This window comes from Callithrix jacchus, chromosome 20 (assembly GCF_049354715.1).
Source record: "Callithrix jacchus isolate 240 chromosome 20, calJac240_pri, whole genome shotgun sequence".
NCBI lineage: Eukaryota > Metazoa > Chordata > Mammalia > Primates > Cebidae > Callithrix > Callithrix jacchus.
Window position 1 is genome coordinate 14,787,409 of NC_133521.1, and position 24,825 is coordinate 14,812,233.

Consider the following 24,825-nt stretch of genomic DNA (forward strand, 5'->3'; position numbering starts at 1 on the left):
GCCAGGATCTTGCAGACAGGAAGTGGGAACTGCTTCTGGAGCCCATGACGGTGGTTCTGATGCAGGGCTGTCGTTTCACATCTAGGTTAGATCTAAGGCCGCCTTTCTTTGTGGCTAAGAGATGCAATTCTGAAAAAAAAAAAAAAGTTCTTTTGTTCTGGAACAGCTTTATTTCTGAAGATTAGTAGCTCAAGGTGTGTACATCCTGTGAGCGGGAATAGAGCTTGTCATTGGTTGGTGTGGGGGCGGGGGTGATTTTAAAGAGAGCTGTCTCTTGGACTGGTGGACAAGCTCTGCTGGGGGAGGGAACTCCATGCTGAAGCTTAAAAGTTCCCCGTCCCTATGATGCAGAAACCAATTCTCCTGTGGCCTTTGAAGTTTCTGAATTTAGTCCCCGAAATCACGTTCTGTTTCCTGGAAGGTATTGTCTGCCTCTCGCGTAACTGCTCAGTCAGGAGAGTTTGGTTTCAGTACTCCTCGGTCCCTTCTCCTGGAAAGTCACTAAATATTTGAACTCAGATGACTATGGCTTAATGAAATGCCCTTGGTCCCACCTACCTTCTCTAATTTTTTGAGACCTTATATTTTGTTTGTTTTGAGACAAAGTCTCACTCTGTTGCCCAGGCTGGAGTGCAGTGGCTCACTGCAGCCTCAACCTCCCCGGCTCAAGTGATCCTCCCACCTCAGCCTCCTGAGTAGCCGGGACCACAGGCCTGTGCCATCACACCCAGATAATTTTTGTATTTTTTGTAGAGATAGGTTCTCACCATGTTGCCCAGGCTGGACTTGAACTCCTGGGCTCAAGTGATCGGCCCACCTCAGCCTCCCAAAGTGCTGGGGTTATAGGTGTGAGCCACTGTGCCTGGCCCGGGACCTTGCTTTTTAAAGGAAGGCAGGGCTTGTCCCAACTGAAGCTTTGTGGATGGAACTTCCAGTATGACATAGCTGTTTAGGCTCCCAGTTACCCTTCTCAGAGGAGGCAGAGTTGCCGTGAGCAGTGTCCGCTGCGGAGGGAAGATGCCAAGACCTTGGTTCGCGTTCCAACTCTGCCGCCGCTGGCTTGGCCGTCTCGTGCTGGTCAGTATTAAGTGATGATGGCAGCTGTTGACCTTACAGAGGGCTCACTACGTGCCGGGTGTTATGCTGCGCCTGCGTGTGCTTCGCCAGCTTTAGCATCACAAACATCCTGTGAGGGAGGTTTAGGGAAGAGCAATTCTCCAAAGGTCACAAGGCTGAGGAAGTGGCAAATCCATGACTCAGACGCCAGAGCCTGGCTCTGACTTCAGTGCTCCAGCATCCTCCTCCCGCCCCGTTCCCTCAATTGTGAAGGAGCGCGGTGCTGCGGGCCCTGCGCATTCCCCAAAGGGATGTATTTAGGGGAAACAGACAAACAAGTGAGTCCCACGTCAGGTGCTGGTACCCCAACTTCCCTTGGGACCAGCCGGATCTGTAAGACGATGCCCCTCCTGGAGCCCAGAGCTGGCAGCTGGGGCCGTCCCAGTGCATTTTTGGAATTCTCCAGATAGTAGAAAAGTCACTTCCTCAAACAGTTGGAAGACAGGGCTGAGCAGCATTCCCGGGGCATCTCGTTATTCACGCAGCATTGCACAGTTAAGACAAGGGGCCTCCCCACAGGCAATGGTGGAGTCCTGCTCCCAGGGACTCTTGCACAGGATGGGAGGCAGGACAAGGATGCTGAGCTGGATAATGAACAGAAACATAGCATATTACTGTGGCCACAGGCGGGCACATGGCTGGAGAGGCAAGCCTAGCATGAAGCAGGTGGCCTGATGGGGAGGGGTCAAATATAGACTTAACAAATATAGACTGAGCCTGACTGTATCAGACTGTGTTCTAGGCACTGGGTAAGAGGGGTGAACAAGACAGACCCGGCCTGCTTGTGAGTGAACATTCTAATGTGGGGAGACAAACACATAAATCATGTGAAGATGCGTTGGGACTGTGAAGAGCTCTGAAGGCAGTAAAGTGGGTGATGTGAGGAAGAGGCATGGGCAGCCTGCTTGGGAGGAGTGACCAGGAAAGGGGGTGGGTGCACTTGCCTGACTCAAAGGAAGCCACCAGGTACAACAGGGCAGGGCTGCTCCCTTCCTGGTGGGAAGAGTGTCAAGTGCAAAGTTTGGAGGCAGGATTGAGCATGGCATTTTTTGGGGAATGGAAAGAAAGCTACAGGGCATCGGGGGTGAGCAAGGCGAGGGTGAGTTCGTGGGCTTGGCAAGGACTGCATCCCACAGGGTCTGTGGGCCACAGCTTCATTTGGAACGCTTCACGGAGGAAGGTCCATTCTGGGTCATGTTTGTGCAGAAAGCAGGGAGGTCATTCCTAGGGTGGGTGGAAAAAGCTCTGAGGGACAGTAAACAGACTCGCTGTTCTGAAAACAAGCCGGGAGCTGGGCGTGTGGAGAGGCCCCATGGTAATCTATCTTGTGCCACTTTTTCCTACCTTGCAGCACTCTGCCCATAGGGAGGAAGGGGAAGTGCCCGAGCTCGCTGTACATGGCCTGGCTGGACACCCTGTCCCAGGACCTCAGACCTCCAGTCATCCTGATCCGAGGAAACCAGGAAAACGTGCTCACCTTTTACTGCCAGTGACTCCAGGCTTGGCCATCCCTGTCCGCTATTGGGGGTGCATGGAACGAGTTGGAACTCGACTGGCTGCAGTCCACAGGGATGAGACTCATGTTCTGTTGTAAGTGGCAGCATCTGGTGATCTCACCAAAAAAGATGGTAGATTTCCAAATCTGGCTGGACTCTGCTTCCACCGGACACATTCTCTGGGTTTTGTTTTTATGGGCTGGAGAAACAGCAGATGGAGCTGCCAGGAAAACTCTCTAAAGGATTCTATTCCTTTTAAAGCGTTTCTTTTGATCTTGATGACCATTAATTAAGAGTTCAGTCTTTGATTTGTATGCAAACAGGAGTCCCAATGCTGGGTGTGAATCTTGACAGTTTCTGCAGCACTTCCTGCGTGAAAGTTTCTAAACCACGCCGCCTTCCTCTAATAGGAGAATGGGAGCCTCACCTGTAGGACCTACAGGTGCTCTAAGGAGGAATGCAAGGCTCTCTCTGAGCCTCCACAGCGAGGCAAATTTCTTTTCTCTTTTCTTTCTTTCTTTTTTTTTTTTTTGAGACTGAGTTTTTTCTCTTGTTGCTCAGGCTGGAATGCAATGGCACAATCTTGGCTCACTGCAACCTCTGTCTCCCAGGTTCAAGTGTTTCTCCTGCCTCCGCCTCCCTGAGTAGCTGGGATTACAGGTGTCCATCACCACGCCCGGCTAAATTTTGTATTTTTAGGAGAGCTGGAGTTTCACCATATTGGCCAGGCTGGTCTCAAACTCCTAAACTCAGATGATCCACCCGCCTTGGCCTCCCAAAGTGTAAGCCACCACACCCAGCGCAAGCAAATTTCTCGAACTACTTCTCACTCCATCACTTTCAATAACGGGTCTTTGATGTCTTCACTGGTTCTTTAGAGCAGGGACTTTGCAAACATTTTTGGTTGCAACCCACACTAAGAAATATATTTCACACCAAGACTTGCAACGCATACACGTGGAAACGACAAAGACAAAAATGTCACAAAACAATACTTACCCTTCCCATGGGGGATGCCCGGAAGTATGTTCTGTTCTATTTATTTTTCACTGTTGGTTGCAATCCACTAAAATGACTTTGGGATCCACTCCTGGGTGGGGACATTGGAAAACCACGGCTACCCTTCTGCCGTGCCCTGCATTTGTTCACACACAGGGAGTCCAGCTGAGCGGAGGAAAGGCTCACCCAGCCACAGCTGGGTGTCATTGCTATTTTCCCAGCTCATCTCATGGGGAAGAAAAGCAAACTGACCCAACACGTGAAGAGGGATACTGATGACAGGAGAATCAAAAAGAGTTTTAAAGAAGGAGAAAGGTTGAAGAAGTCTAGTGGCAAGGGGTAAGATTTCAGGCATGGTTAACCATGGAGGACAAGGATATCAGGAATGGGGACATGGAGAGGGGTGTAGACATGGCGAGGTTGGTAAGGATCAGAAAGGCAGGAGCAGGTCCAAGCCCGGCCCCAGGATGGGTGAAAGGAGAGGGGAGGAGGAGCCACCTGCAAGAGGTGGAAAGAGCAGGTGGCAGAGGGCACTGGCAGGGAGGGGCTGTTAAGAGTGGGGTTGGAGGTGGGACAGAAGCCGGGACAAGGGAGATGGAGAAAGGACCTGTACCTGGCTCGGGGAAGGCATTCAGGCCACTACACGTTGAACATCCCCAGGGTTTGATCCCCAAAGCTGGGGTGCAAGAGCACTGCCATCAAATGCCAGTGGGTGAGGCCAAGTGAGAGGGGACTTGCAGCTCTAAACATAAGCAGTGTAAAGGTGAGTCATTTGGTGGTACAACTGCCTGTGCCTACTTCCTGTATGGCGCTGGGGTGGCTGAAGGAACAGACATCTTTAGGTTTTGTCAGCCTCCTGCAAGAGCTACATTCACCGTATGTGCCTACACTTTAGACTTCAGAAGGAGACTAAAGACTTCCAGAATTTTGAAGGATAGCTGAAGTCTCCTTTTCGGAGTTAGAACCCAAAGGACGTTAGCATTTCTCAGTTCACCCCACTGCAAAGTCCAGAAGGCTTGGACTTCCCACTGTCCTTTGTCTGCCTCAGAGCTTGCTGTGAGGGACTGGGAACCACTGTGCTCACTAGGAACAGCTGCCCTGCTCCCAAGGGACCTGGAGAATGGGCCTGCCTCCAGACCATTGATAATCCTCAATTCCAGATAAGGGGAAGCCTCCATCAGGGAATACTGGCCTTTCTAGAACCACATGGAAAACAATTTTCTGATTCTTCAAACCTGAAGGAGTTCTTGGTCCAAAAAAAAAAAAAAAAAAAAAAAAAAAAAGAGAGAGAGAGAGAGAAGGTTTTGGCTTTGGGTGTCTGAAAAAAAAAACAAAACCAAAAATTTCATGATGTTAGAAATAGTATGTTTTTAACAATAATAATAGCTTTGTAATAACAAAAAAGAAGCTTTACCAGTGAGGCCATACACAATGGAATGAATAAAAACTATGGTCACTCAGTCAACAGAACATATTTGTTTTGGAACACACTGTTTTTCAACTCTGCTGAGTGTTTTGATAAAAATTAACTATTGTTTTTCCAACCTTGGACTGAACTTTTCTCGGAGCCTCTACTGGTTCTGCAGGTCATTGAGCCAGGTTTTGACATAAATATTTATAGGAGCCATTTATTTTCCCTTTGATTCTCTTCCCCGCATTTGCAGACTCATGGGGAACCATTTTTGTCAGCCTTTATCAAAGTCTCCCAGCATTTCCCATCTTGCCTCACACAGAGAGGTAACAGGTTGAGTGGAAGGAGCCATGGCAAGGCCACCAGGAGACTGGGATTTGAGTTTCAGTGTCTCCCCAAAACTGGCTCTGTGACCTCAGATATGCCCCTTCACCTCTCTGGGAGACCTCCAATCTATAAAATGAAAAATTTGGATCAGAACAGGTTTCACCAGCCAGCTGACCCAACAGTGACTGGTTCGGCCCAGGAGTAGGTGACAACAATTGTGACTACATCAGGAGGTGGGGGTTAAGGGGAAGGGGTACCCATTCCTTGCTCACCCCCAACCCACTACCCTTCCCAGCCCACCACTTCCTACTCCCCTGTGGTATAAGCCCTTGGATCCAGGGATTTCGAATTTCTCTAGGTCACTATTTGGCCTATGAGGGTAGGAGATACAGTGTCATGCTGCATCTCTCTCTCTCTGCCTTTGGATAACAAGGTACTTCCCATTGAGGAGTTTGTGCGGTAGGAAGTACTATCAATGAAGCCTTCCCTTCCTCTGTGCCAGCAGAGGAGGGAACCATCAGGGCCCAGCGCCAGCCTCAGCTCCAGCGGCAGCCCCCGCAGGGCTCCTCCTGTCTCTTCCCTGGGATCCATGCCCAGTTAGCCCAGTTTTCCCCTCCGCATTTCAGCCTCCAGATTTAGCATCCTCCCTCAGCACCTGCACAGACTCGCTGTGGCTTTAAAGTAAATACAGTACCACCTATTTTTCACTCTCTGGGCTCTGCTTACCCAGGCAGAAAGCTGTGGCCTCCTTAACACATGGAGAGTCCCAGCATGGACTGAATTCCCTTCTAGACCCCTGCCTGGACTGTCTAGAGTGGTGAGAGGGAGGAGAGTTCACAGGGATGAGACCAGTTGGAATGTTCTAGAAGAACCACCTGATTGGGAGGCTTCCAGGCACATGCAAAGCAGCCAGGTTTGGTTCATAGCTGTGTAGAGAGCTCAGGATGTCAGGGAAAAGACGCTGCCAACTCCAAGAATATTCACAGAAGTGGGGCCCAGGAAAGCCCAGCCACCGGCTTCACTGGTAATTCCCCACTTGAAGTGAGGTTTCATCCCATGACTGAAAGCAAAAATACAAAAAAAAAAAAAAAAAAAAAGCACCCACTTCCTAAAAAGGAGCCATCGCAAATACAGTTTCTACAAATACTCCGAGAAGGACCACCTGGCTGGGAGGCCAGAGAGCAGAATGTCTGATACATGAAAGACAGTGGCAAGAAAGGACAAGTGTTTTTATTCTAGCTCATAAAAGTTACGAAGAAAAGTCTATGTTTGCAGAAGAGGGAGCAAACACGTTAGGTTGAGGGGATTAGGAAAGTCTTTATAGGGAACATGGTGTACAACATCGGTTCCAGAAATTGGTGGGATTCAGCAGAAAGGCAGAAATGAGAGCTGGGGTGGGAAGAAGGCTTTCCAGGCAGGAGCAGTAAAAGAAAGAGTAAGGACTGCCCTGGGCATGTTTGGAGAACAAGAAACAAGCCAGTTTTCCTGGAGTGTGAGGGAAGTGTGCATAGGAAAATAACACTGGGCCGGGCGCGGTGGCTTATGCCTGTAATCCCAACACTTTGGGAGGCTGAGGCAGGGGGATCACCTGAGCCTACGAGTTTGAGACCAGCCAGAGAAACATGGTGAAACTCTCTCTCTACAAAAAAAAAAAAAAATTAGCTGGCTGTGGTGGTATACACCTGTGGCTCCAGCTACTCCAGAGGCTGAGGTGGGAGGATCGCTTGAGCTGGGAGGTCGAGGCTGCAGTGCTGTGATTATGCCACTGCACTCCAGCCTGGGTGACAGAACAAGACTCTATCTAAAAAAAATAATAAAAAAGGAAGAAGGAGGAAGAGGATGAGAAGTAGCAGTCATGTAATATGAAGGGCAGAATAACAGGCTTAATCCTGAAAGGAAAGAGAAAGCAAATGGGTTTGGGTCTGGTACTTTAAGTGTAAGAATGCCCAGGTGGTCAGAACTGTGGTCCTGGAGGCTGGAAAGAGCTCAAGGTGCTCCCGTTAGCCTGCAGCTCTTTGAGATCAGTGACTGTAAATAGATTTGGGAGTCATGCTCATGGTCAGGGACATGGAAATCATGGCTTGGGTGAGATCAAGAGAGAAAGAACAAAAAAAGAACAGGGCTAGATCTTGGGAAGGGCTGTATTTAGGAGGCAGAATGAAGAAGGGTCAGTGATGAGGCAGCCTTGAAAAGAGCATTGGAGGGACAGGAGGAAAACTCAGATCACCGAGGAGGCACCAGAGAAGGGGGTCAAAGAAGCTCAGAGTCCACCACATAGTAGTTGTTTGCAAAGGGGCTGGAGCCGCTGAAGGTGCTGTTGAATTTGGGGTTGTGGCATCACTGGGAGCTTGCAACAAATAATTTGGTAAAGCAGCAGGTCAAGGGCCAGGGATTGAGGAAGGAATTTGTGGACAGGAAGGGAAAACAGCAGCCCTGCTTAGAGACCATACTTGAAGAAGCCAGCAGTGGAGAGATGGAGGAAAACAGAGGGCAAAGGTGCTTTGATGTTGTTATCATAGGGCCCGTGTCAGGGTAATGCTAGGCTATGCTGCAGTAACAAACTGCCCTCTGTGTTAGAGGCGTACATGACAAAGACCTGTTTCTGTTTTACAAATATTCCTACAACAGCCAGGCAGCTCTTCAGGGTTCCTCTTTTCCACATCAGGACTCAATGATCAAAATTACTTCTGTCTGGGGAGGCCACCACCTTGGCCAGCTCATTGAAGAAGGGAAGAGATAGCTGGAAGGTCAAGTTCTGGCTTTTAAATGCTTCCACCCAGACAGGACGTTGTTTATTTCCACTCAAAGCCCATTAGCCAAAGCCAAATAGTCACATGGTTCCACCTAACTGCAAGGGTGCTCAGAAATTTGGGGGAAGATATGAATATTCATTGAGCAATAAAAGTCTCTGATACAGGGAAAGGTCGAGTAATAGAGACTTGAGTGTATTGATGGGTCAGAGGGGAGAGATTGACGATGCAAGGAAGAGAATAACTGCAGAAAAGGCAGCGATGATGAATCAACAACACGTGGGGACATTTTTGGCATGCAACAAGAAACGTGTAGCTGAAGCTGGTAGCCCTAGGGTGCAAAACTCTCAGGACCCCTGCCCTCGTGATCTGACCTGGTAGGGCCCCGAGCACCAGGTCAGAAAGCAAACATGGAAATTGCAGGTGACATGTTCCCCAACAATGGGGCTGGCCAAGCAAAGAGGGAAGGACAAGGCACGAGGCAGGGATTCAAGAAGGATGACCGTGAGCTCCCAGGTGGACGGGGAGACGGAATTGAGCTGCAAGACTTGAGAAGTGAAATGCTGGTAGCATGAAGACAAAAAGAATGTGCAGGCTGGGTGCGGTGGCTCAGCCCGCGCGCAGTGGCTCACACCTATAATCCCAGAACTTTGGGAGGCTGAGGCAGGTAGATCACTTAAGGCCAAGAGTTTGAGACCAACCTGGACAACATGGTGAAATCCCGTCTCTATGAAAAAAAAAATTAGCAGGGCATGGTGGTGGCCGCCTGTAGTCCCAGCTACTCAGGATGCTCAGTGGGGAGAATCACTTGAATCCGGGAGGCAGAGGTTGCAGTGAGCCGAGATCACGCCACTGCACTCCAGCCTGGGCGACAGAGCAAGACCCCATCTCAAAAACAACAACAACAACAGAAACATGCAGTGGGCCGGGCATGGTGACTCGCGTCTGTAATCCCTGCACTTTGGGAGGCCAAGGCAAGGCGGATCACTTGAGGTCAGGAGTTTGAGACCAGCCTAGGCAACATGATGAAACCCCATCGCTACTAAAAATGCAAAAATTAGCCAGGGGTGATGGCATGCACCTGTAGTCCCAGCTCCTTGGGGGCTGAGGCAGGAGGAAAGCCTGAACCCAGGAGGTTGAGGCTGCAGTGAGCTGAGATGGCGCCACTAAACTCCAGCCTGAACCACAGAGTGAGACACTGTTTCAAAAACAAACAACGACAACAAAAAAGAACATGCAGTCGATGTGGGAGATCGGGAGATACAGAACAATGAAGTCTGTGGTCACTCCGTGTGCACTTCACAGCTTGACATTCTGGAGGAAATAAACATCCTGAGCACACCAAACTCTAAGGTGTCCACCATTTGCCTATGAGGTCCACAAAGGTGGGAGTTGAGATGCACCTTTTAGTTGCTGGATGGGAGGGAGACCAGGGGAGGGCCCGGGGCAGCTGGAGGGTACTCAGGGCAGGGGCTATGGATCAATAGGCACAGGGGTATTTCAATATCCTAACTGCGGAAATGGCTGAATGACTGCATGGCAGCTCTGAGGGTGACCATATCTGAGTCATCTCTTACCCTAGGATGCAGCACAGGGCTTAGCACAGTGTGACACCCAATAAGTGTTTGCAGGATGAATGAATGAATGAAGAACGAATGCATGGATCATACCCATGGGTGACTGAGCAAAGTGGAGATGAGATAAAGGGAAGTGAGCTGAATATCGTGAGAGTGAGTGCGAGCTGGACGCTGGAGTCGTTAAAGTGGGCAAGGGGTGGAGGGGAAGCTCATGAGCCAGTTGTCAAAGGCGCCAAGTGAGCTCTTGAGAGAGAGCTCTGGAGGTCAATAGGTTGTACCTGCAGACAGGTAAACCTTCAGATCAGAAAAGGGAGCTGAATGATGAGAACACATGGACACATGGGAGGAAACAACACACACTGGGGCCTGTCAGTGTGGGAGGGGGTGTGAGGGGAGGGAGAGCAACAGGAAGAATAGTTAATGGATGCTGGGCTTAATACCCACGTGGCTGGTCACGGCGGCTTATGCCTGCAATCCCAGCACTTTGGGAGGCCAAGGCGGGCAGATCACTTGAGGACAAGAGTTCGAGACCAGCCTGGCAAACATGGTGAAATTCCATCTCTACTAAAAATACCAAAATTAACCAGGTGTGGTGGCAGCTGCCTGTAATTCCAGCTACTTGGAAGGCTGGGAGAGGTGAATCTCTTGAACCCAGGAGGCAGAGGCTATGGTGAGCCAAGATTGTGCCACTGCACTCCAGCCTGGGTGACAGAGTGAGACTCCATCTCAAAAAAAGAAAAATACCCAGGCGATGGGATGATCTGTGCAGCAAACCACCAAAGCACACATTTACCTACATAACAAATCTGCACAACCTACACATGGACCCCGGAACTTAAAATAAAAGTTGAAGAAAGAAAAAAGTAAAGGCTGCTAAGATATGTAGCAAATTAGATGCAGGTGTGCTCTTATGAGGACACCAGAGGGAAGAGCTTGCGTGATACTCAGGGTCCTTTCCTGGAAAAAAGACAGGGTTGGTTAATGTCAGGGGTAGAAGGGCAAGGTATGTATTAGGGAGGGGGCTGGAGCCTGTTCACAAAGAACTATACCCAGGGGTTAATTCCTAAGATCTTGGTGATGGATATGGGCCTAGGGCAGGAAAGACCAGCTGGACCATGTCAGAGATAAGAGGTGGAGGAATCAGTGCAGTTGTTTGCAATGGGCTGATAAACACAGGAGGCGAAGTCCAGGACTTAATCCAAGGGCTGAGCATGCATATATAAATTCATGGAGGAGATCAAAAAATCCCTCCATTTGAACAAGAATGTTGCCCTAAGTCATTTCTGGTGACTTACGCATCTTTGCTGAAGTGCTGGGTCTAGTCTGAAGTGAGCTTGGGGAGGGTGGGAGTTTTGCTGAGGGAAGAAACTAACACGGCATCAAAATCCTACTTAGGGTACAGAATGTTCTGTGTACTAGAAAAGGTACATGAGACTGTGCGTGGAGATTCACACCTGTAATTCCAGCACTTTGTGAGGCCAAGGCCGGTGGATCAGCTAAGGTCAGGAGTTCGAGACCAGCCTAGACAACATGGTGAAACCCTGTCTCTAGTAAAAATACAAAAATTAGCCAGGCATGGTGGCGGGTGCCTGTAATCCCAGCTACTTGGGGGGCTGAAGCAGGAGAATCGCTTGAACCTGGGAGGTGGAGTTTGCAGTAAGCCAGGATTTTGCCATTGTACTCCAGCTTGGGCAACAAGAGGGAAGCTCTGTCTCAAAAAATAAAAGAAAAAGGAAAGGAAAGGGGAAAGGAAGAGAAGAGAAAAGAAAAGAAAAAAGGAAAGAAAAGAAAAGAGGAGGGAAGGGGAGGGGAGGGAAAAGAAAAGAAAGGGAAAAAAAGTATCTGACATTTAAGATGATTTTTTTTTTCTTTTCTGTTTAAAGTAAAACACTGAATAGCAATCAGAGTATTTAGAAGGACGCTGTGATGGAGGGAAAAGAATGCGGGCTTCAGAGGTTACCTGGGGCCTCTGAGCTCAGCCATGACCCTTGCCCTAGATGCTGGTCTGGAGGGTGGCCTCCACCTGACTTGTTTGTCCTGGGTCCAAACCCCGTCAGCCAGGAAGAGCCATAAACCCGGCACGCTCTAGAGCAAAAGCAAGTCTTTACTGTGGGAGAGATGACCAAATCGGGTAGATTCCTCCCACCTACCAGTCCTCTTCAGGATCTAAGTCCTTTGTTGGGGTGAAGGTTTCCTATGTGTGGTGGAGGTGATTTTATTTGCCTTCCTCCCGCTCTTGGAAGAAAGGCAGCGGAGTAGCACTCAGAACAGGAAAGCCCAAGCAGGGTTTTTTTTCTTTCTTTCTTTCCTTTTTTTATTTAAAAAAAAAAAAAAAAAGAAAAAAGACGGGGGTCTCACTGTGTTGCTCAGGCTGGTCTTGAACTTCTGGCCTCACGTGATCCTCCCACTTCAGCCTCCCAAAGTGCTGGGATTACAAGCATGACCCACTGTGCCAGGCCAAGATTTTTAAAAAATTGTGGTAAAAGACACAAAATTCACCATTTTAACTTATTTTATTTATTTGAGACAAAGTCTTACTCTGTCGTCCAGGCTGGAGTGCAGTGGTGCAATCTCAGCCCCCTGCCACCTCCACCTCCCAAGTTCAAGTGATTCTTGTGCCGCAGCCTCCACAGTAGCTGGGATTACAGGCACATGCCACCATGTCCAGCTAATTTTTGTATTTTTTTTCCTGTAGAGATGGGGTTTCACCACGTTGGCCAGGCTGGTCTCAAACTCCTGACCTCAGGTGATCCACCTGCCTCGGCCTCCCAGAGTGCCGGGATTTCAGGTGTGAGCCACTGTGTCCAGCTTTATTTCAAAGTGTAATTCAGTGGTATTTAGTACATTCACAATGTTGTGCAACCATCGCCGTCACCCCAAAAGGAAATCCTGGACCCTTCAAGCAGTAAATCCCCACTAACCCCTGGAAACCATTCATCTGCTTTCTGTCTCTATGGATTGGCCTGATCTAGATATTTCATATAAGTAGATACAATATGTGGCCTTATGTGGCCTTTTGTGTCTGGCTTTTTTCACTTGGCAACATGTTTTCAAGGCTTATCCATGTTGTAGCATGCATCAGCCCTTCATTCCTGTTTATAGCTAAGTAATATTGCATTGTGTGGATATGCTATGTTTTGCTTATCCATTCAGCTGGTGGACCTTTGGATGGTTTCCACGTTTTGTGCTATTATATATAATGCTGCTATGAATATTCATGGACAAATTTTTGTGAAGAGTGTTCAGTTCTTTTGGATAGAGAGATATCTAGGAGAGGAATTGCTGGGTCATCTGGTAATTCTATGTTGACTTATCCAGCAACTCTGGGTATACTGTAAAACTTTCTAGGAGCTGAGTTTAACTATCAGACCCATTGTTTTGCTGCCATAGCTTGGCCCCCGTTGTCAGTCTTGACTGGTCATACGCCTTGGTGTCTCCTGTTCAAGAGACACTTTGAGGTTCTCGAAAATGCTCAGTTTTCGCTTTCTTCCATTTAAAAACTGTATATAACAAACATCTTTAAGAATCAGGTAGCGGCCAGGTGTGGTGGCTTACACCTGTAATCCCAGCACTTTGGGAGGCTGAGACAGGCAGATTGCTTGAGGTCAGCCTAGTCAACATGGTGAAACCCTGTCTCTACTAAAAATACAAAAATTAGCTGGGCATGGTGGCAGGCGCCTGTAATCCCAGCTATTCAGGAGGCTGAGACAGGAGAATCGCTTGAACCTGGGAGGTGCAGGCTGCAATGAGCTGAGATCACACCACTGCACCCCAGCATGGGCAACAGAGAAAGACTCCATCTCAAAAAATTAAAAAATAAAAAGAATCAGCTAGCAAAGGGGAATAACATGGAAGTGGGTGCCCCATGTCCTCAAAAGTTGACAGCCACAGTCTGACATTCCTCCTTCCTTCAAACTAAAACACTTCCGGATCACAGGCCACAATGTTAAGGGAGGATTTGCCTTGGGGGCTACTTCTTGTAAGGAAGGAAAGCTGCTTCTGGCTTACAAGGGCAGGAGAGTTTCTGTGGGTAGGGTTTCATGAGTATGGAACAGGATGTCCACTTCCTGGGCTAAAGAAGGTGGCTCATGTGGGTGGCTAAATTAGGACTTCAGAAATGACCATAAAAACCACAGATTCTGGTTGGAGTTTAAATTACTTCAAACACACATGAGCGTGCACACACACACGCACACACACCCACCAAGAGTTCAAAACACAAAAGTACAGAAGTTCAGCAGGGTCTAACACACCAGACTACTTCAAATAAAACATGAGTACTGGCAATGATCTTTTGCTGACTTGGGTTTTGCAAAGGCCCCTTCTCAGCCTTCATGGCCTGATTGCAAAATAAGATAGGCATTGGCTCTTTATTTCTGTCCCCATCTCAGAATGCAAACATGAATTCGATCATGACAGAGAGACAGCAACACAGCAGCACTGCCACAATCAAGTACAAAGTTTCCATGTTCCTTTCAGTTCCACATTTCCAGAAATCCCATTTAACACTGTGGATTTCCCTTCAGATTACTATTTTTTTTGTTTGTTTGTTTAAGATGGAGTTTCGCTCTTGTTGCCTAGGCTGGAGTGCTTTGGTGCAGTCTCAGCTCACCACAACCTCCGCCTTCTGGATTCAAGCAATTCTCCTGCCTCAGACTCCAAGTAGCTGGGATTACAGGCATCCACCAGCACGCCTGGCTAATTTTTTTATTTTTAGTAGACACAGAGTTTCGACATGTTGGCTAGGCTTGTCTCTAACTCTTGACCTCAGGTGATCTGCCCACCTTGGCTTCCCAAAGTGTTGGGATTACAGGCATGAGCCACTGTGGCTGGCCACTTTTTCTATTTTTTTTTTTTTCAAATAAATTTTTACAAGAAAATAGAGATGGAGTTGTTCCATGTTGCCCAGGTTGGTCTTGAACTCCTGGACTCAAGCGATCCACCCACCTTGGCCTTTCAAATTGCTAGGATTACAGGTGTGAGCCACTGTACCTGGCCCATTTTTGAAAACATTTTTGTAGAGATGGGGTCTTGCTCTGTTGCCCTGGCTGGAGGGCAGTAGCCTAATCATAGCTCACTGTAGCTTGAACTCCTGGGCTCAAGAAATCCTCTTGCCTCAGCCTCCTGAGTAGCTGGGACGACAGGTGTGCACCACCACACCTGGATAATTCTTTATTTTTTTGTAGAGATGAGGTCTTGCCATGTTGTCCTGGATGGTCTTCAACTCCTAGCCTTAATCGATCCTCCCACCTCAGCCTCCCAAAGTGCTGGGTGTGTGCCACCATGCCCAGCAAATTCTTGTATTTTTAGTAAAGATGGGTTTTACCATGTTGGTCAGGCGGTATTGAACTCCAGACCTCAAATGATCCACCCACCTCAACCTCCCAAAGTGCTGGGATTACAGGCATGAGCCACCGCACCTGGCCCACATTTTCTCTTGAATGAACAAGTCAGTCTCAGGCCTCAAGTCTCTCCCCACCCTCCATGATGTGGATCCATAGTGATTCTGATCTGTCCCTTCCACTGCTCAAAAACCTCCCATTGTCCACAAAATAAGGCCCAAACTCCCAAGGGTGACCATTCAAAGTCTTCTGAGTTGGCTGCTGGACTTTTTTCCAGTCTTACCACTCATGATTATCTGATGTTATCATTATTATAATGATACTGATGTGGTCATTATTCGTATTTAAAGGTATACCCTGGCCAGGCATGGTGGCTCATTCCTGTAATCCCAGCACTTTAAGAGGCTGAGGCAGGCGGATCACCTGAGGTCAGGAGTTTGAGACCAGCCTGACCAACGTGGAGAAACCCCATCTCTACTAAAAATACAAAAAAATGACCTGGGTGTGGTGGCAGGTGCCTGTAATCCCAGCTACTCGGGAAGCTGAGGCAGGAGACTCACTGGAACCCAGGAGGCGGAGGTTGCAGTGAGCGGAGATTGCCCCACTGCACTTCAGCCTGGGTGACAAGAGCGAGACTCCATCTTGAAAAAAAGAATTCCTGGGGTGATTTTGTTGCACGGCCAGATTTGGGAACCACTGGATGGAACGTGATACAGTCCTCTAAATATTAACCTAAATATCCATTTATTGAGCACCTGGTAAATGTCTGGGTCTGTCCCAAGAACTTTAACAATTTTGTACTATTTAAGCCTCATAAAAACCCTATGACACAGATACTATTATTATTATTCCTATTTTACAGATGAAGAAAATTAGGTAGAGAGGTTAAGTAATTTGCTTAAGGTCACATAGTGAGTGGTAAAAGCTGGGTCTGAAAACAAGCAACTGGGCTCTGGGCCCACGAGTGTAACCACTGAGCTATACCTGCCCATACAAATTCTGCATATAAAGTCACTGGCACTCCATGGTGATTAGTCAGTAATTGCTGTCATTCTTGCTTTTGTTCCAGTCTCACCCATCTCAGAATTCAGCTCAATTTCTACCTCTTCCATCATGTTTCCTCTGACTCCCTCTCTTCTTTTCTCAATGTAATCCTAAGTCCTTCAGAAGTGTATTAGACTTTTGGATTGTCTTTTATTTCTGTATTTTTGTTATTATCCTCATTATATTTGTGAGGTCATTCAGAGTAGGGTCACACGGTGTTTATCTTTCTATTCCTGGTACATTTGTTGACCTGAATTTAACGTTTTCCTAAATGTGCGATAAGCAGAATCACCAAATATCTTTGTTCTATTTTTTTGTTTTGAGACTGAGTCTCGCTCTCAGTCTCCCAGACTGGAATGCAGTGGCGCGATCTCAGCTCACTGCAACCACTGCCTTCCAGGTTCAAGCAATTCTTCTGCCTCAGTCACTGAGGAGCTGGGATGAAAGGCGCCCACTACCATGCCTGACTAATTTTCTTCTATTTTTAGTAGAGATGAGATTTCACTGCGTTGGCCAGGCTGGTCTCAAACTCCTGGTCTGAAGTGATCTACTTGCTTCAGCCCTTACAAAGTGCTGAGATTATAGGAATGAGCCACTGCTCCCGTCCCCAGATTTGTTTAAAAGGAGCTATCTGATTGGGAGATAACAGAGAATCACAGAACTTGGATTGCCTTTTCCCTTGGGTTAGAAAATGCAAAACCACACTCCTGAACTTTTTTCTGACTGGAAAGGGATGAACTATCTTAATGTCTTAGGGGTCTTTCAGGCTTGTCCCTGCAGGCTAGGGGAAACCACACTACTGGCATACTTGATTTCTCAATGCAGCTGTCACCTCCTGTCTCACTGCCTCCTGTAAGGCCTGTGTTTGCTTTACCTGGGCTTGCTCCACTGGTTGCAAGACTACCAGATCATAATCAGTCATTATCTCCCATCCTGATATGTGAAATTTGTTGACTGAATTTAACATTTTCCTAAATGTGCTATACACAGAATCACCAAATTTCTTTTTTCTTTGAGACGGAGTTACGCTCTGTCTCTCAGACTGGAGTGCAGTGGCGCAATCTCAGCTCACTATAACCACTGCCTTCCAGGTTCAAGCAATTCTCCTGCCTCAGCCTCCCAAATAGCTGGGATTCCAGGTGCCTGCCACCATGCCCAACTAATTTTTTTATATTTTTAGTACAGACGAGGTTTCACTATGTTGGTCAGGCTGGTCTCCAACTCCTGGCCTGAAGTGATCTGTTTGCCTTAAGACAGAATTTGTGGGGCCCAGTGCAAAATGAAATGTAGGGCTTCTGTTTAAAATTTATTAATAATTTAAAGATGATAACAGCAGAGCATTAAACCAAGGAGGGGGCCCCATCCACTACATGGGTCCCACACCCATGAAGCCAGTCTGATGAAAAAAGGGTTAGGCTGGAAGCGGCAGCTCACACCTGTCATCCCAGCACTTTGTGAGGCTGAGGCAGGCAGATCACTTGAAGTCAGGAGTTTGAGACAAGCCTGGCCAATGTGGTGAAACCCTGTTTCTACTAAAAATTCAAAAACTAGCCAGGCGTGATGGCCCATGCCTATAGTTCCTGCTACTTGGGAGGCTGAAGCAGGAGAATTGCCTGAACCCTGGAGGTGGAGGTTGCATTGAGCCGAGATTGTGCCACTGCACTCCAGCCTGGGCAACAAGAACAAGACTCCATCTAAAAAAAAAACCCCCAAAACAAAAAAAGGTCAGAGCCTTCTCAGCAGACCAAAACCAATCACAGAAAACTGTGTGTGGAGACAATTTATTTCCAAAGCCCTCAACCTCTCATCTTAATATGAAGACAGCTGAGAAAGAAACCACTCTAGGTCGGGTGTGGTGGCTCACACTTGTAATCCAAGCACTTTGGAGGCCAAGGCGGGTGGATCACCTGAGGTCGGGAGTCCAAGAAACAACCCTGCATTCTGTGTTATATCAAGGTTGACTATTGCAGGCTGAATTGAGTCCTCCAAAGAGATGCTGAAGTGCTAACCTGTGAATGTGGCAGTACTTGGAAATAGGGTCTTTGCAGATGATCAAGTTAAGATGAGGTTACTAGTGTGGGTTCTAATTCACTATGACTGGTACTCTTCTGAAAAGAGGACATGTGGACATGCAGCCAGCCATGACCACAGGGAAAATGATGTGAAGAGACCCACACAAGGAGAACCCACGAGAAGATGAAGGCAGGTTGGGGTGATGCTTCTACATGCCAAGGAATGTCAAAGAGTGCCAGCAAACCACCAGGATAGGAGAGGGGCCTGGAAAATTCTCCCTCAAGGCTCAGAAGGAACCAACCCCGCCGACAGCTTGATCTCAGACTTCCAGCTTCCAGAACCAAGACAATAAACTTCTGTTTCTTAAGCCAGCAGTCCCCAACCTTTTTGGCACCAGGAACCAGTTTTGTGGAAGACCAGGGGTAGGGTGGGGGGATGGTTTTAGGATGACTCGAACTTTACATTTAATGTGCACTTTATTTCTATTATTACATGGTAATATATAATGAAATAATTATACAACTCACCATAATGCAGAATCAGTGGGAACCCTGAGCTTGTTTTCCCACAACTAGACGGTCCCATTGGGGGATGATGGGAGACAGTAACACCCAAAGTATGTTGCTTATGTTGAGTCTACTCATTTTGGTTGTTGTCACTGCAGAAAACCCTGCTTCACAGAGACAGGATGTTGCAATAGGCCAGGCATGGTGGCTCACACTTGTAATCCCAGCACTTCTGGAAACCAAGGCAGGTGGATCACTTGAGGCAAGGAGTTCAAGACCAGCCTGACCAACACAGCAAAACATCATCTATCTCTACTAAACATACAAAAAAATATATAGTCAAATGTGGTGGTGCATGCCTGTAATCCCAGCTACTCAGGAGACAGAGGCATGAGGCATGAGAATCCCTTGAACCAGAGAGGCAGAGGTTGCAGTAAGCCGGGATTGTGCCATTGCACTCTAGCTGGGTGACAGAGTGAGACCTTGTCTCAATAAAAAAAAAAAAAAAAAAGGATATTGGAAATGGAAGCAGGCTTTTCAGTGCTTTTGTGACCATCTCAGGATTCTCTGCCTAGACTTTAATCCAGAACATGTGGAGATTTGAAGTTGTCTCAAACATACTTTGAAGGCCACCAGATGCAGCTGTACAACTGAAGTACAACCACTCACTGGCCACTATAAAGTCTGCCACCAGATGCATCTTGTCACTTGCCACTCACTGATAGGGTTTTGAGGGGAGTCGGCAAGCAATTGATTTATGTTGGTCTCTGTGCAGTGAAACCTCTCTGCTAATGTTAGTCGTATCTGCAGCCACTCCCAGCACTAGCATCTCCACCTCAGCTCCACTCCCATCACCAGTCAGTAAATTCTTGTACCGAGCACAATCTGGTTCCCTCGAATGCACAGTTCACGATAGGGGCCATCTCCTATGAGAATCTAATATCCCCTGATCTAACAGGAGGCAGAGTTCAGGTGGTAACGCAGCAATAGGGAGCAGCTGTAAATACAGATGAAGCTTTGCTCACCTTCTGCGGTGCCACCTGGTTCCTAACAGGTCGGGGACTCTTAGGGGTCCGTGGCCTGGCGGGGCGCTGGGGACCCTGTCTTACCCCATCCAGTTTGTGGCACTTTGTTATGGCAGCTGCAGCAGATGAACAGGCCCACCAACCAGATCAGGCTCCTTCTGTTGCCTTCCTGCCCTTGACAAGCTCCTGACGACACCTGAAAAAACAGACGTCCCAAGGGGGTTGGAACAAGGAGGGGGCCGGGGCAATGTCAGTTTTGTTTTTCAAGATTTTTTTTTTTTTTTTTTTCCTACAGAGGAGGAGGGAATGCCTACAATAGAGAGGCCTTTGTGGTCCCACTTCAGGAATCAGAGAACCCTGCCCTCCTCGTCTCGGCCCCAATTAAAGGGTGCATGTGTATCTTACAAAGTGATGCCCTTTTGGCAGGGACTCCCAGTGTGAGCAGGGCTGTGGCTGACTTGTCAATCATCATATAGGTTATGTCCCAAACGTGCAAGTCAGAAGCCCACGGAAATTGGCAACAGCTGCCTGGATGCCTCCATCCTCCCAGCCCAAGGAAGATCAGGCCTCCCTCCTTCGTTGTCCTTCCTATGAGCACGTGACGTTCTCCTGGGTGGACTTGCACAACGGGTTGCCCAGCTGTTCTTTGAGGGTCAGGTGGAGAGTCTTCCCCTATAGGACGGGCTTCCCCGGGAGGTTTCCATGTGGGGCCACCTGAGGCAGGAAAAGGAGAAGTGGACACTGGCACCTGGGGTGAAAAAGGGCGGGGGTGCAGCTTTGTGAGGAAACAATTTGAGGAGACTGCTAAACTGGGGTCTGCTGGGATACACCGCTCCCACCCCCTGCCTCGGGCGCCCTCAGTCACCCGAGCTGGGGGCCCCTCAAGTCTCAGGCCAAGCCCTCGCGCGCTTAGCGCGGGCCGCAGCGCACCCAAACATGGCCGCCAAACCCAGGTTCCCGGGGCGCAGCCGAGCCTGAGGGTGACGCAGCGGCGGCGGGTTGCATCAGCCCGCGCCCACGTGCTTGGTCCGCCCTCTGCCTCCCGGATCCGGACGCCGATTGGGCCACGTTGGGACAGTGTCTCCGCCTCAGCCAATGGGCAGCAGCCACAGAGGGTTCTGTCCGCAGAGCCGAGCGCGGGGAGCCCATAAAAGGCTCCCGAGAGTGGGGCGCGTGCCCCAGGGACGCCAACAGTCGTTGCGGAGTTTGCGGGCGGGTGCGACACCGCCTCTTGGCACCTCGGAGCGCAGCTGAGCCCCGACACAGCCGCCGCCATGGAGTCCGAGCCCGATCCCGAGCCCGTCACGCTCCTGGTGAAGAGCCCCAACCAGCGCCACCGCGACTTGGAGCTGAGCGGCGATCGCAGCTGGAGCGTTGGCCACCTCAAGGCCCATCTGAGCCGCGTCTACCCTGAGCGTCCGGTGAGAGCCGCCCCGACTTCCCGCCCCGAGGCTGTGGCCCCCAGTGCCGCCGCGTCCGCCTGCCCTGCCCTGTGGCCTCCCCCTCCGCCGGCCTTCCCTAGACGGCTGCGTTCGCCGGGTCGGTCACGTGCCCCAGGGCTGTGGTCTCCCCTTCCCTGCCCCGCCGCCGCGGGCGCCCCTCTCTTGCCCAGGGACCGTCACTAATCAGCAGCCTGACCTTAGGCGAGTCGTTTCACCCTCCAAGCCTGCTTCCCCCCAGCGGTCAGGCAACTCGGTGGTTCCTAACTGGGCTTGCACCCAACGGCTAGGAGTAAGAAAACATCCGTGCTGCAAAATGAGGGTTGTGAACGCAACCTCCCCGCGGGAGAGAAGCGGGCAGGTGCCACCCGGAGCGGTGGCTTGAGAAACCTGGGGAGCACCCAGACCCTGTGGACGGAAGGGCCCACACCCAGAAGCAGGACGTGGCTCTTCTCCCTGTCTACCTTCCGCCGGGCCCCTCCCTGTCGCACTGGACCGCGCAGCCGTTGCCGAGTCCCGGGGAGGAGCCCCGTGCACTTTCTGGCCAAGTGCGACTGAGAAGGGAAGCAGGCAGTAGTCGCCTTCAGTCTGGTTTTAGGACGGCAGCCTCTCCATTATTAGCGAGACTTCTTTGCTTTGTTTTGGTTGACGCATCTGTCAACATCACCCTTAGCACCGCCTGCCCTGGCCGCCACGTGATGAGGCTGTAAGCTGGCCCTTCCTGTATTTACTTTCTGCTCCGATATTATGTAAGTGTCAGCAGTGTTCTTCACTGCCCACGAGCATAATTCTCTATCACACAGGAGAGGGCATCCAGGCAGGAAAAGATCGTGTAACCCGAGTTCCAACTTTTGGTTGGAACTCACCTGTGTCTGTTTTTGTTCCATGTGGTCAAGAAGGTAGAAGTGAGTTTTCCTTCTGAGTTGTTGTTTTGAAATTTGCATATTGATTTAGTACGCGTGTATTCCATGTCCTGTGGAATTCACCCTGGTACACTTTTCGGTTTCACCAGAGCTGCGTCCAGAAACTGGGTGGCTGTGTTGCCATGAGAATGTCTGTTGGGTACACAAATTGGTGAAGCAGGTGTTGCCTATGGTTGCATCATATGGTAAAAGGCAGGGTTTCGGAGAAGGGTTTTTCTTAAGGGCTTGCTTTGGTGACGGACGCCAGTCCCATCTCTTCAGTCTAAAGACCTAAGATTGTAAATAAATATCTCTCAGGTATACAAATTTGTGTCTAAAAATTATTATGGCTGAAACATATTTATCACTTGTTTTCTGTGGTAGAAAATGGTATACTGTGAGAAGCCCTACTTTGTAATAGTTGTGCTTAATTTTTTCTCAAATCAGCCATTTGAGTGAAGACTCAATGTCAAGTTAGGCCTTTAAAAAGGGTGGAAATAATTCAAAATCACTGGCAGCTGTGGTTTTCAAGCCTTTTCTAGTGGTTGAACTCTAATAAACACAGAGCCATACATATCTAATAGATACTGTTTTACAAATTCATATATAAGCATGTACCTTTAACATTCTCACCTGTCAGTGAGAAAAACGGTGAACCCAGCATTCAGTATATTTTGGTTTAGTTACAGTGTCAAAAAGTCCTGATGTATATGGATAAGTAGATGGACTTTTGGCTTTGTTTGTTTTAAACAGCTTGCTTTAATTATCTCAAGCTGTTGGCAGGAACACCTTTATTCCAGGTTTTGCATAATCAGTTATGCTGGCAAGAGTAGGTATACACGTTGCTGATCTCCAATGGACAGACAGATTATATGTTAATATTTGAGGCCATTATTTTTAAGTACAGTTTAGAGGGAGTTTCAAAGAGATTTTTAAAATGAGATTTGTATAAAAGAATGTGCAGTCCCTATGGCATTAAAATCGCTGATATGGAGGAGAAGAGGGTTTGGAATTGTGACACTGGCAGCAGATGACCTTGGAAAAGTAAATTTTTCAGACTTTCCTCCCTTAAAATAGGGATACTGAATCTCACAGGGTTGTTGTATATAATGTCACCCACACACCATTTCCTCTATAACTGCATTTGTATGCCAAGAAATCCTCTATAAAGGCTTAAGTTTAGAATAGCTTCATATTATTCTGGGGCACTGCTAGGTGATTTTGGTGAAGGCTGGCCTTGGGAGTACTCTGAGTTTTTCCTGAAACCAAACTCAGTTGCTGTAGGAGCCCTGTTCGCTGTTTGTTGTTGTTATGAAAATCAGTTTACATGGGAGTTAAGAAGTATGTTGCCCTACATAGGTTTGGACTGGAGATAATTTACCTGTTTTTTTTTTTTTTTTTTTTTTGATATAGGGTCTCTCTCTGTACAATTCCCCTGTCTCAGCCTCCCGAGTAGCTTGGATTACAGGTGCAAGCCACCATGCCCAGCTAATTTTTACATTTTTAGTAGAGGCAGGGTTTCACCATGTTGGCCACTCTGGTCTCGAACTCCTGACCTAAGGTGATCTGCCCACCTTGGCCTCCCAAAGTGCTTGGAGTATAGGCATGAGCCACTGTACCCAGCCGATAATTTGCCATTCTGTATTTATTTGCATGTTAGAGACCGGTTAAAGTTAGGTACTTTCTAAATAGAAGTTTTGTATATGGAGCCTTTGAAAAAGTGTTTTCCCGTGATGCTGGGGTGAAACATACATATTCAAATTATTTGTATAAAACAGTTTATTTTGAGTGTTTGAGAACTTCTGGGAGTGAAATGCTGACCTTTGTTACTCTTTCTTTCCATGGTCAGCATCCAGAGGACCAGAGATTAATTTATTCTGGCAAGCTGTTGTTGGATCACCAATGTCTCAGGGACTTGCTTCCAAAGGTACATCACCTAAACATTAATTTCTGCATGTTTTTAAGCACTCACCAGGTTAGGTTCAGGTCCTTAAGTAACTTCTTTTTACTTTTAGCAGGAAAAACGTCATGTTTTGCATCTGGTGTGCAATGTGAAGAGTCCTTCAAAAATGCCAGAAATCAGTGCCAAGGTGTGTCTGCTTCTTCATGATGATAACAGTTTGCATCATTCAGACTTAAGGAGTTGGATAAAACTGTTATTGAGAGACTGTATGGTGTTATTACCAAGTAATATTTTGATTCTTTCCTAGGAATTAGAGACTGTATTATCAACACACGTGATGGGTTAATGTAGCAAAGTGTTCCATTAGCACTGTGGTAGAAAAGTGGACTTACATATTGCACTATCTTCTGGGATGTCATCTGATCTATGGTTATTACGTATCTAGATTACTGAACTAACACTAATTGGGTTTTTATTGAATTTAGCACATAGCGAGGTTTCTTCAAAGAACCATTAATTTTTTTTTTTTTTTTTTTTGAGACGAAGTCTTGCTCTGTCACCCAGCCTGGAGCGCAATAGCATGATCTCTGCTCACCACAACTTCTGCCTCCTGGGTTGAAGCAATTCTGCAGCCTCAGCCTCCAGAATAGCTGGGATTATAGGCACATGCCATCATGCCTTGATAATTTTTTGTATTTTTAGTAGAGATGGGGTTTCACCATGTTGGCCAGGGTGGTCTCAAGCTCCTGACCTCGTGATCTGCCCACCTTGGCCTCCCGAAGTGCTGGGATTACAGGTGTGAGCCACCACATCTGGCTGGAGCCATTAATTTTATAAAGAGTATAAAAGTGAATATATTTTCTTTGGAAATTTTCATTGTAATTAGTTGGATAGGAAAAGGTCAGAGTCTTTATCAAGTGATCCATAAAGAATTTTTCTTTTAAATTGGTCTCACTTTGTTGCCCAGGCTTTTCT

General features: G+C 48.0%; 3 protein-coding genes across 10 annotated transcripts in view; 2 read left to right on the forward strand and 1 right to left on the reverse strand.

Annotated features, from left to right (window-relative positions):
* SLC12A3 (solute carrier family 12 member 3) overlaps positions 1-5,073 on the forward strand; it is a 48,101-nt gene extending 43,028 nt beyond the window's left edge. For both annotated transcript variants that reach the window (XM_002760993.8, XM_008985914.6), the window contains exon 26: positions 2,468-5,073. In XM_002760993.8, the coding sequence (XP_002761039.2) occupies positions 2,468-2,609 (142 nt within the window). In that variant the 3' untranslated portion in view covers positions 2,610-5,073. The remainder of the gene's footprint in view (positions 1-2,467) is intronic.
* On the reverse strand, positions 1-20,882 carry LOC118149719 (uncharacterized). Of its 4 annotated transcripts, none has more exons than XM_078358248.1 (3): positions 20,012-20,882; positions 19,691-19,802; positions 1-129 (listed from the first exon to the last, which is right to left on the reverse strand). In XM_078358248.1, exons 1-2 carry the CDS (start codon positions 20,880-20,882, stop codon positions 19,714-19,716), a joined length of 960 nt encoding a protein of 319 aa, XP_078214374.1. In that variant the 3' UTR covers positions 1-129; positions 19,691-19,713. The 4 variants fall into 4 exon arrangements, 3 of the variants coding, with proteins under 3 accessions (XP_078214374.1, XP_078214372.1, XP_078214373.1); XM_078358247.1 differs by lacking the exon at positions 1-129 and adding an exon at positions 18,675-18,813; XR_013530502.1 differs by lacking the exon at positions 1-129 and adding an exon at positions 18,678-18,813 and having other exon boundaries at positions 19,607-19,802.
* Positions 20,782-24,825, forward strand: part of HERPUD1 (homocysteine inducible ER protein with ubiquitin like domain 1) — an 11,423-nt gene continuing 7,379 nt past the window's right edge. For 3 of the 4 annotated variants that reach the window (XM_003735300.6, XM_078358245.1, XM_008985918.6), the window contains exons 1-3: positions 20,782-21,027; positions 23,797-23,874; positions 23,963-24,037. In XM_003735300.6, coding sequence (XP_003735348.1) covers positions 20,881-21,027; positions 23,797-23,874; positions 23,963-24,037 — 300 coding nt within the window. In that variant the 5' untranslated portion in view covers positions 20,782-20,880. The remainder of the gene's footprint in view (positions 21,028-23,796; positions 23,875-23,962; positions 24,038-24,825) is intronic. The other variant, XM_008985917.6, reaches the window with a different exon arrangement.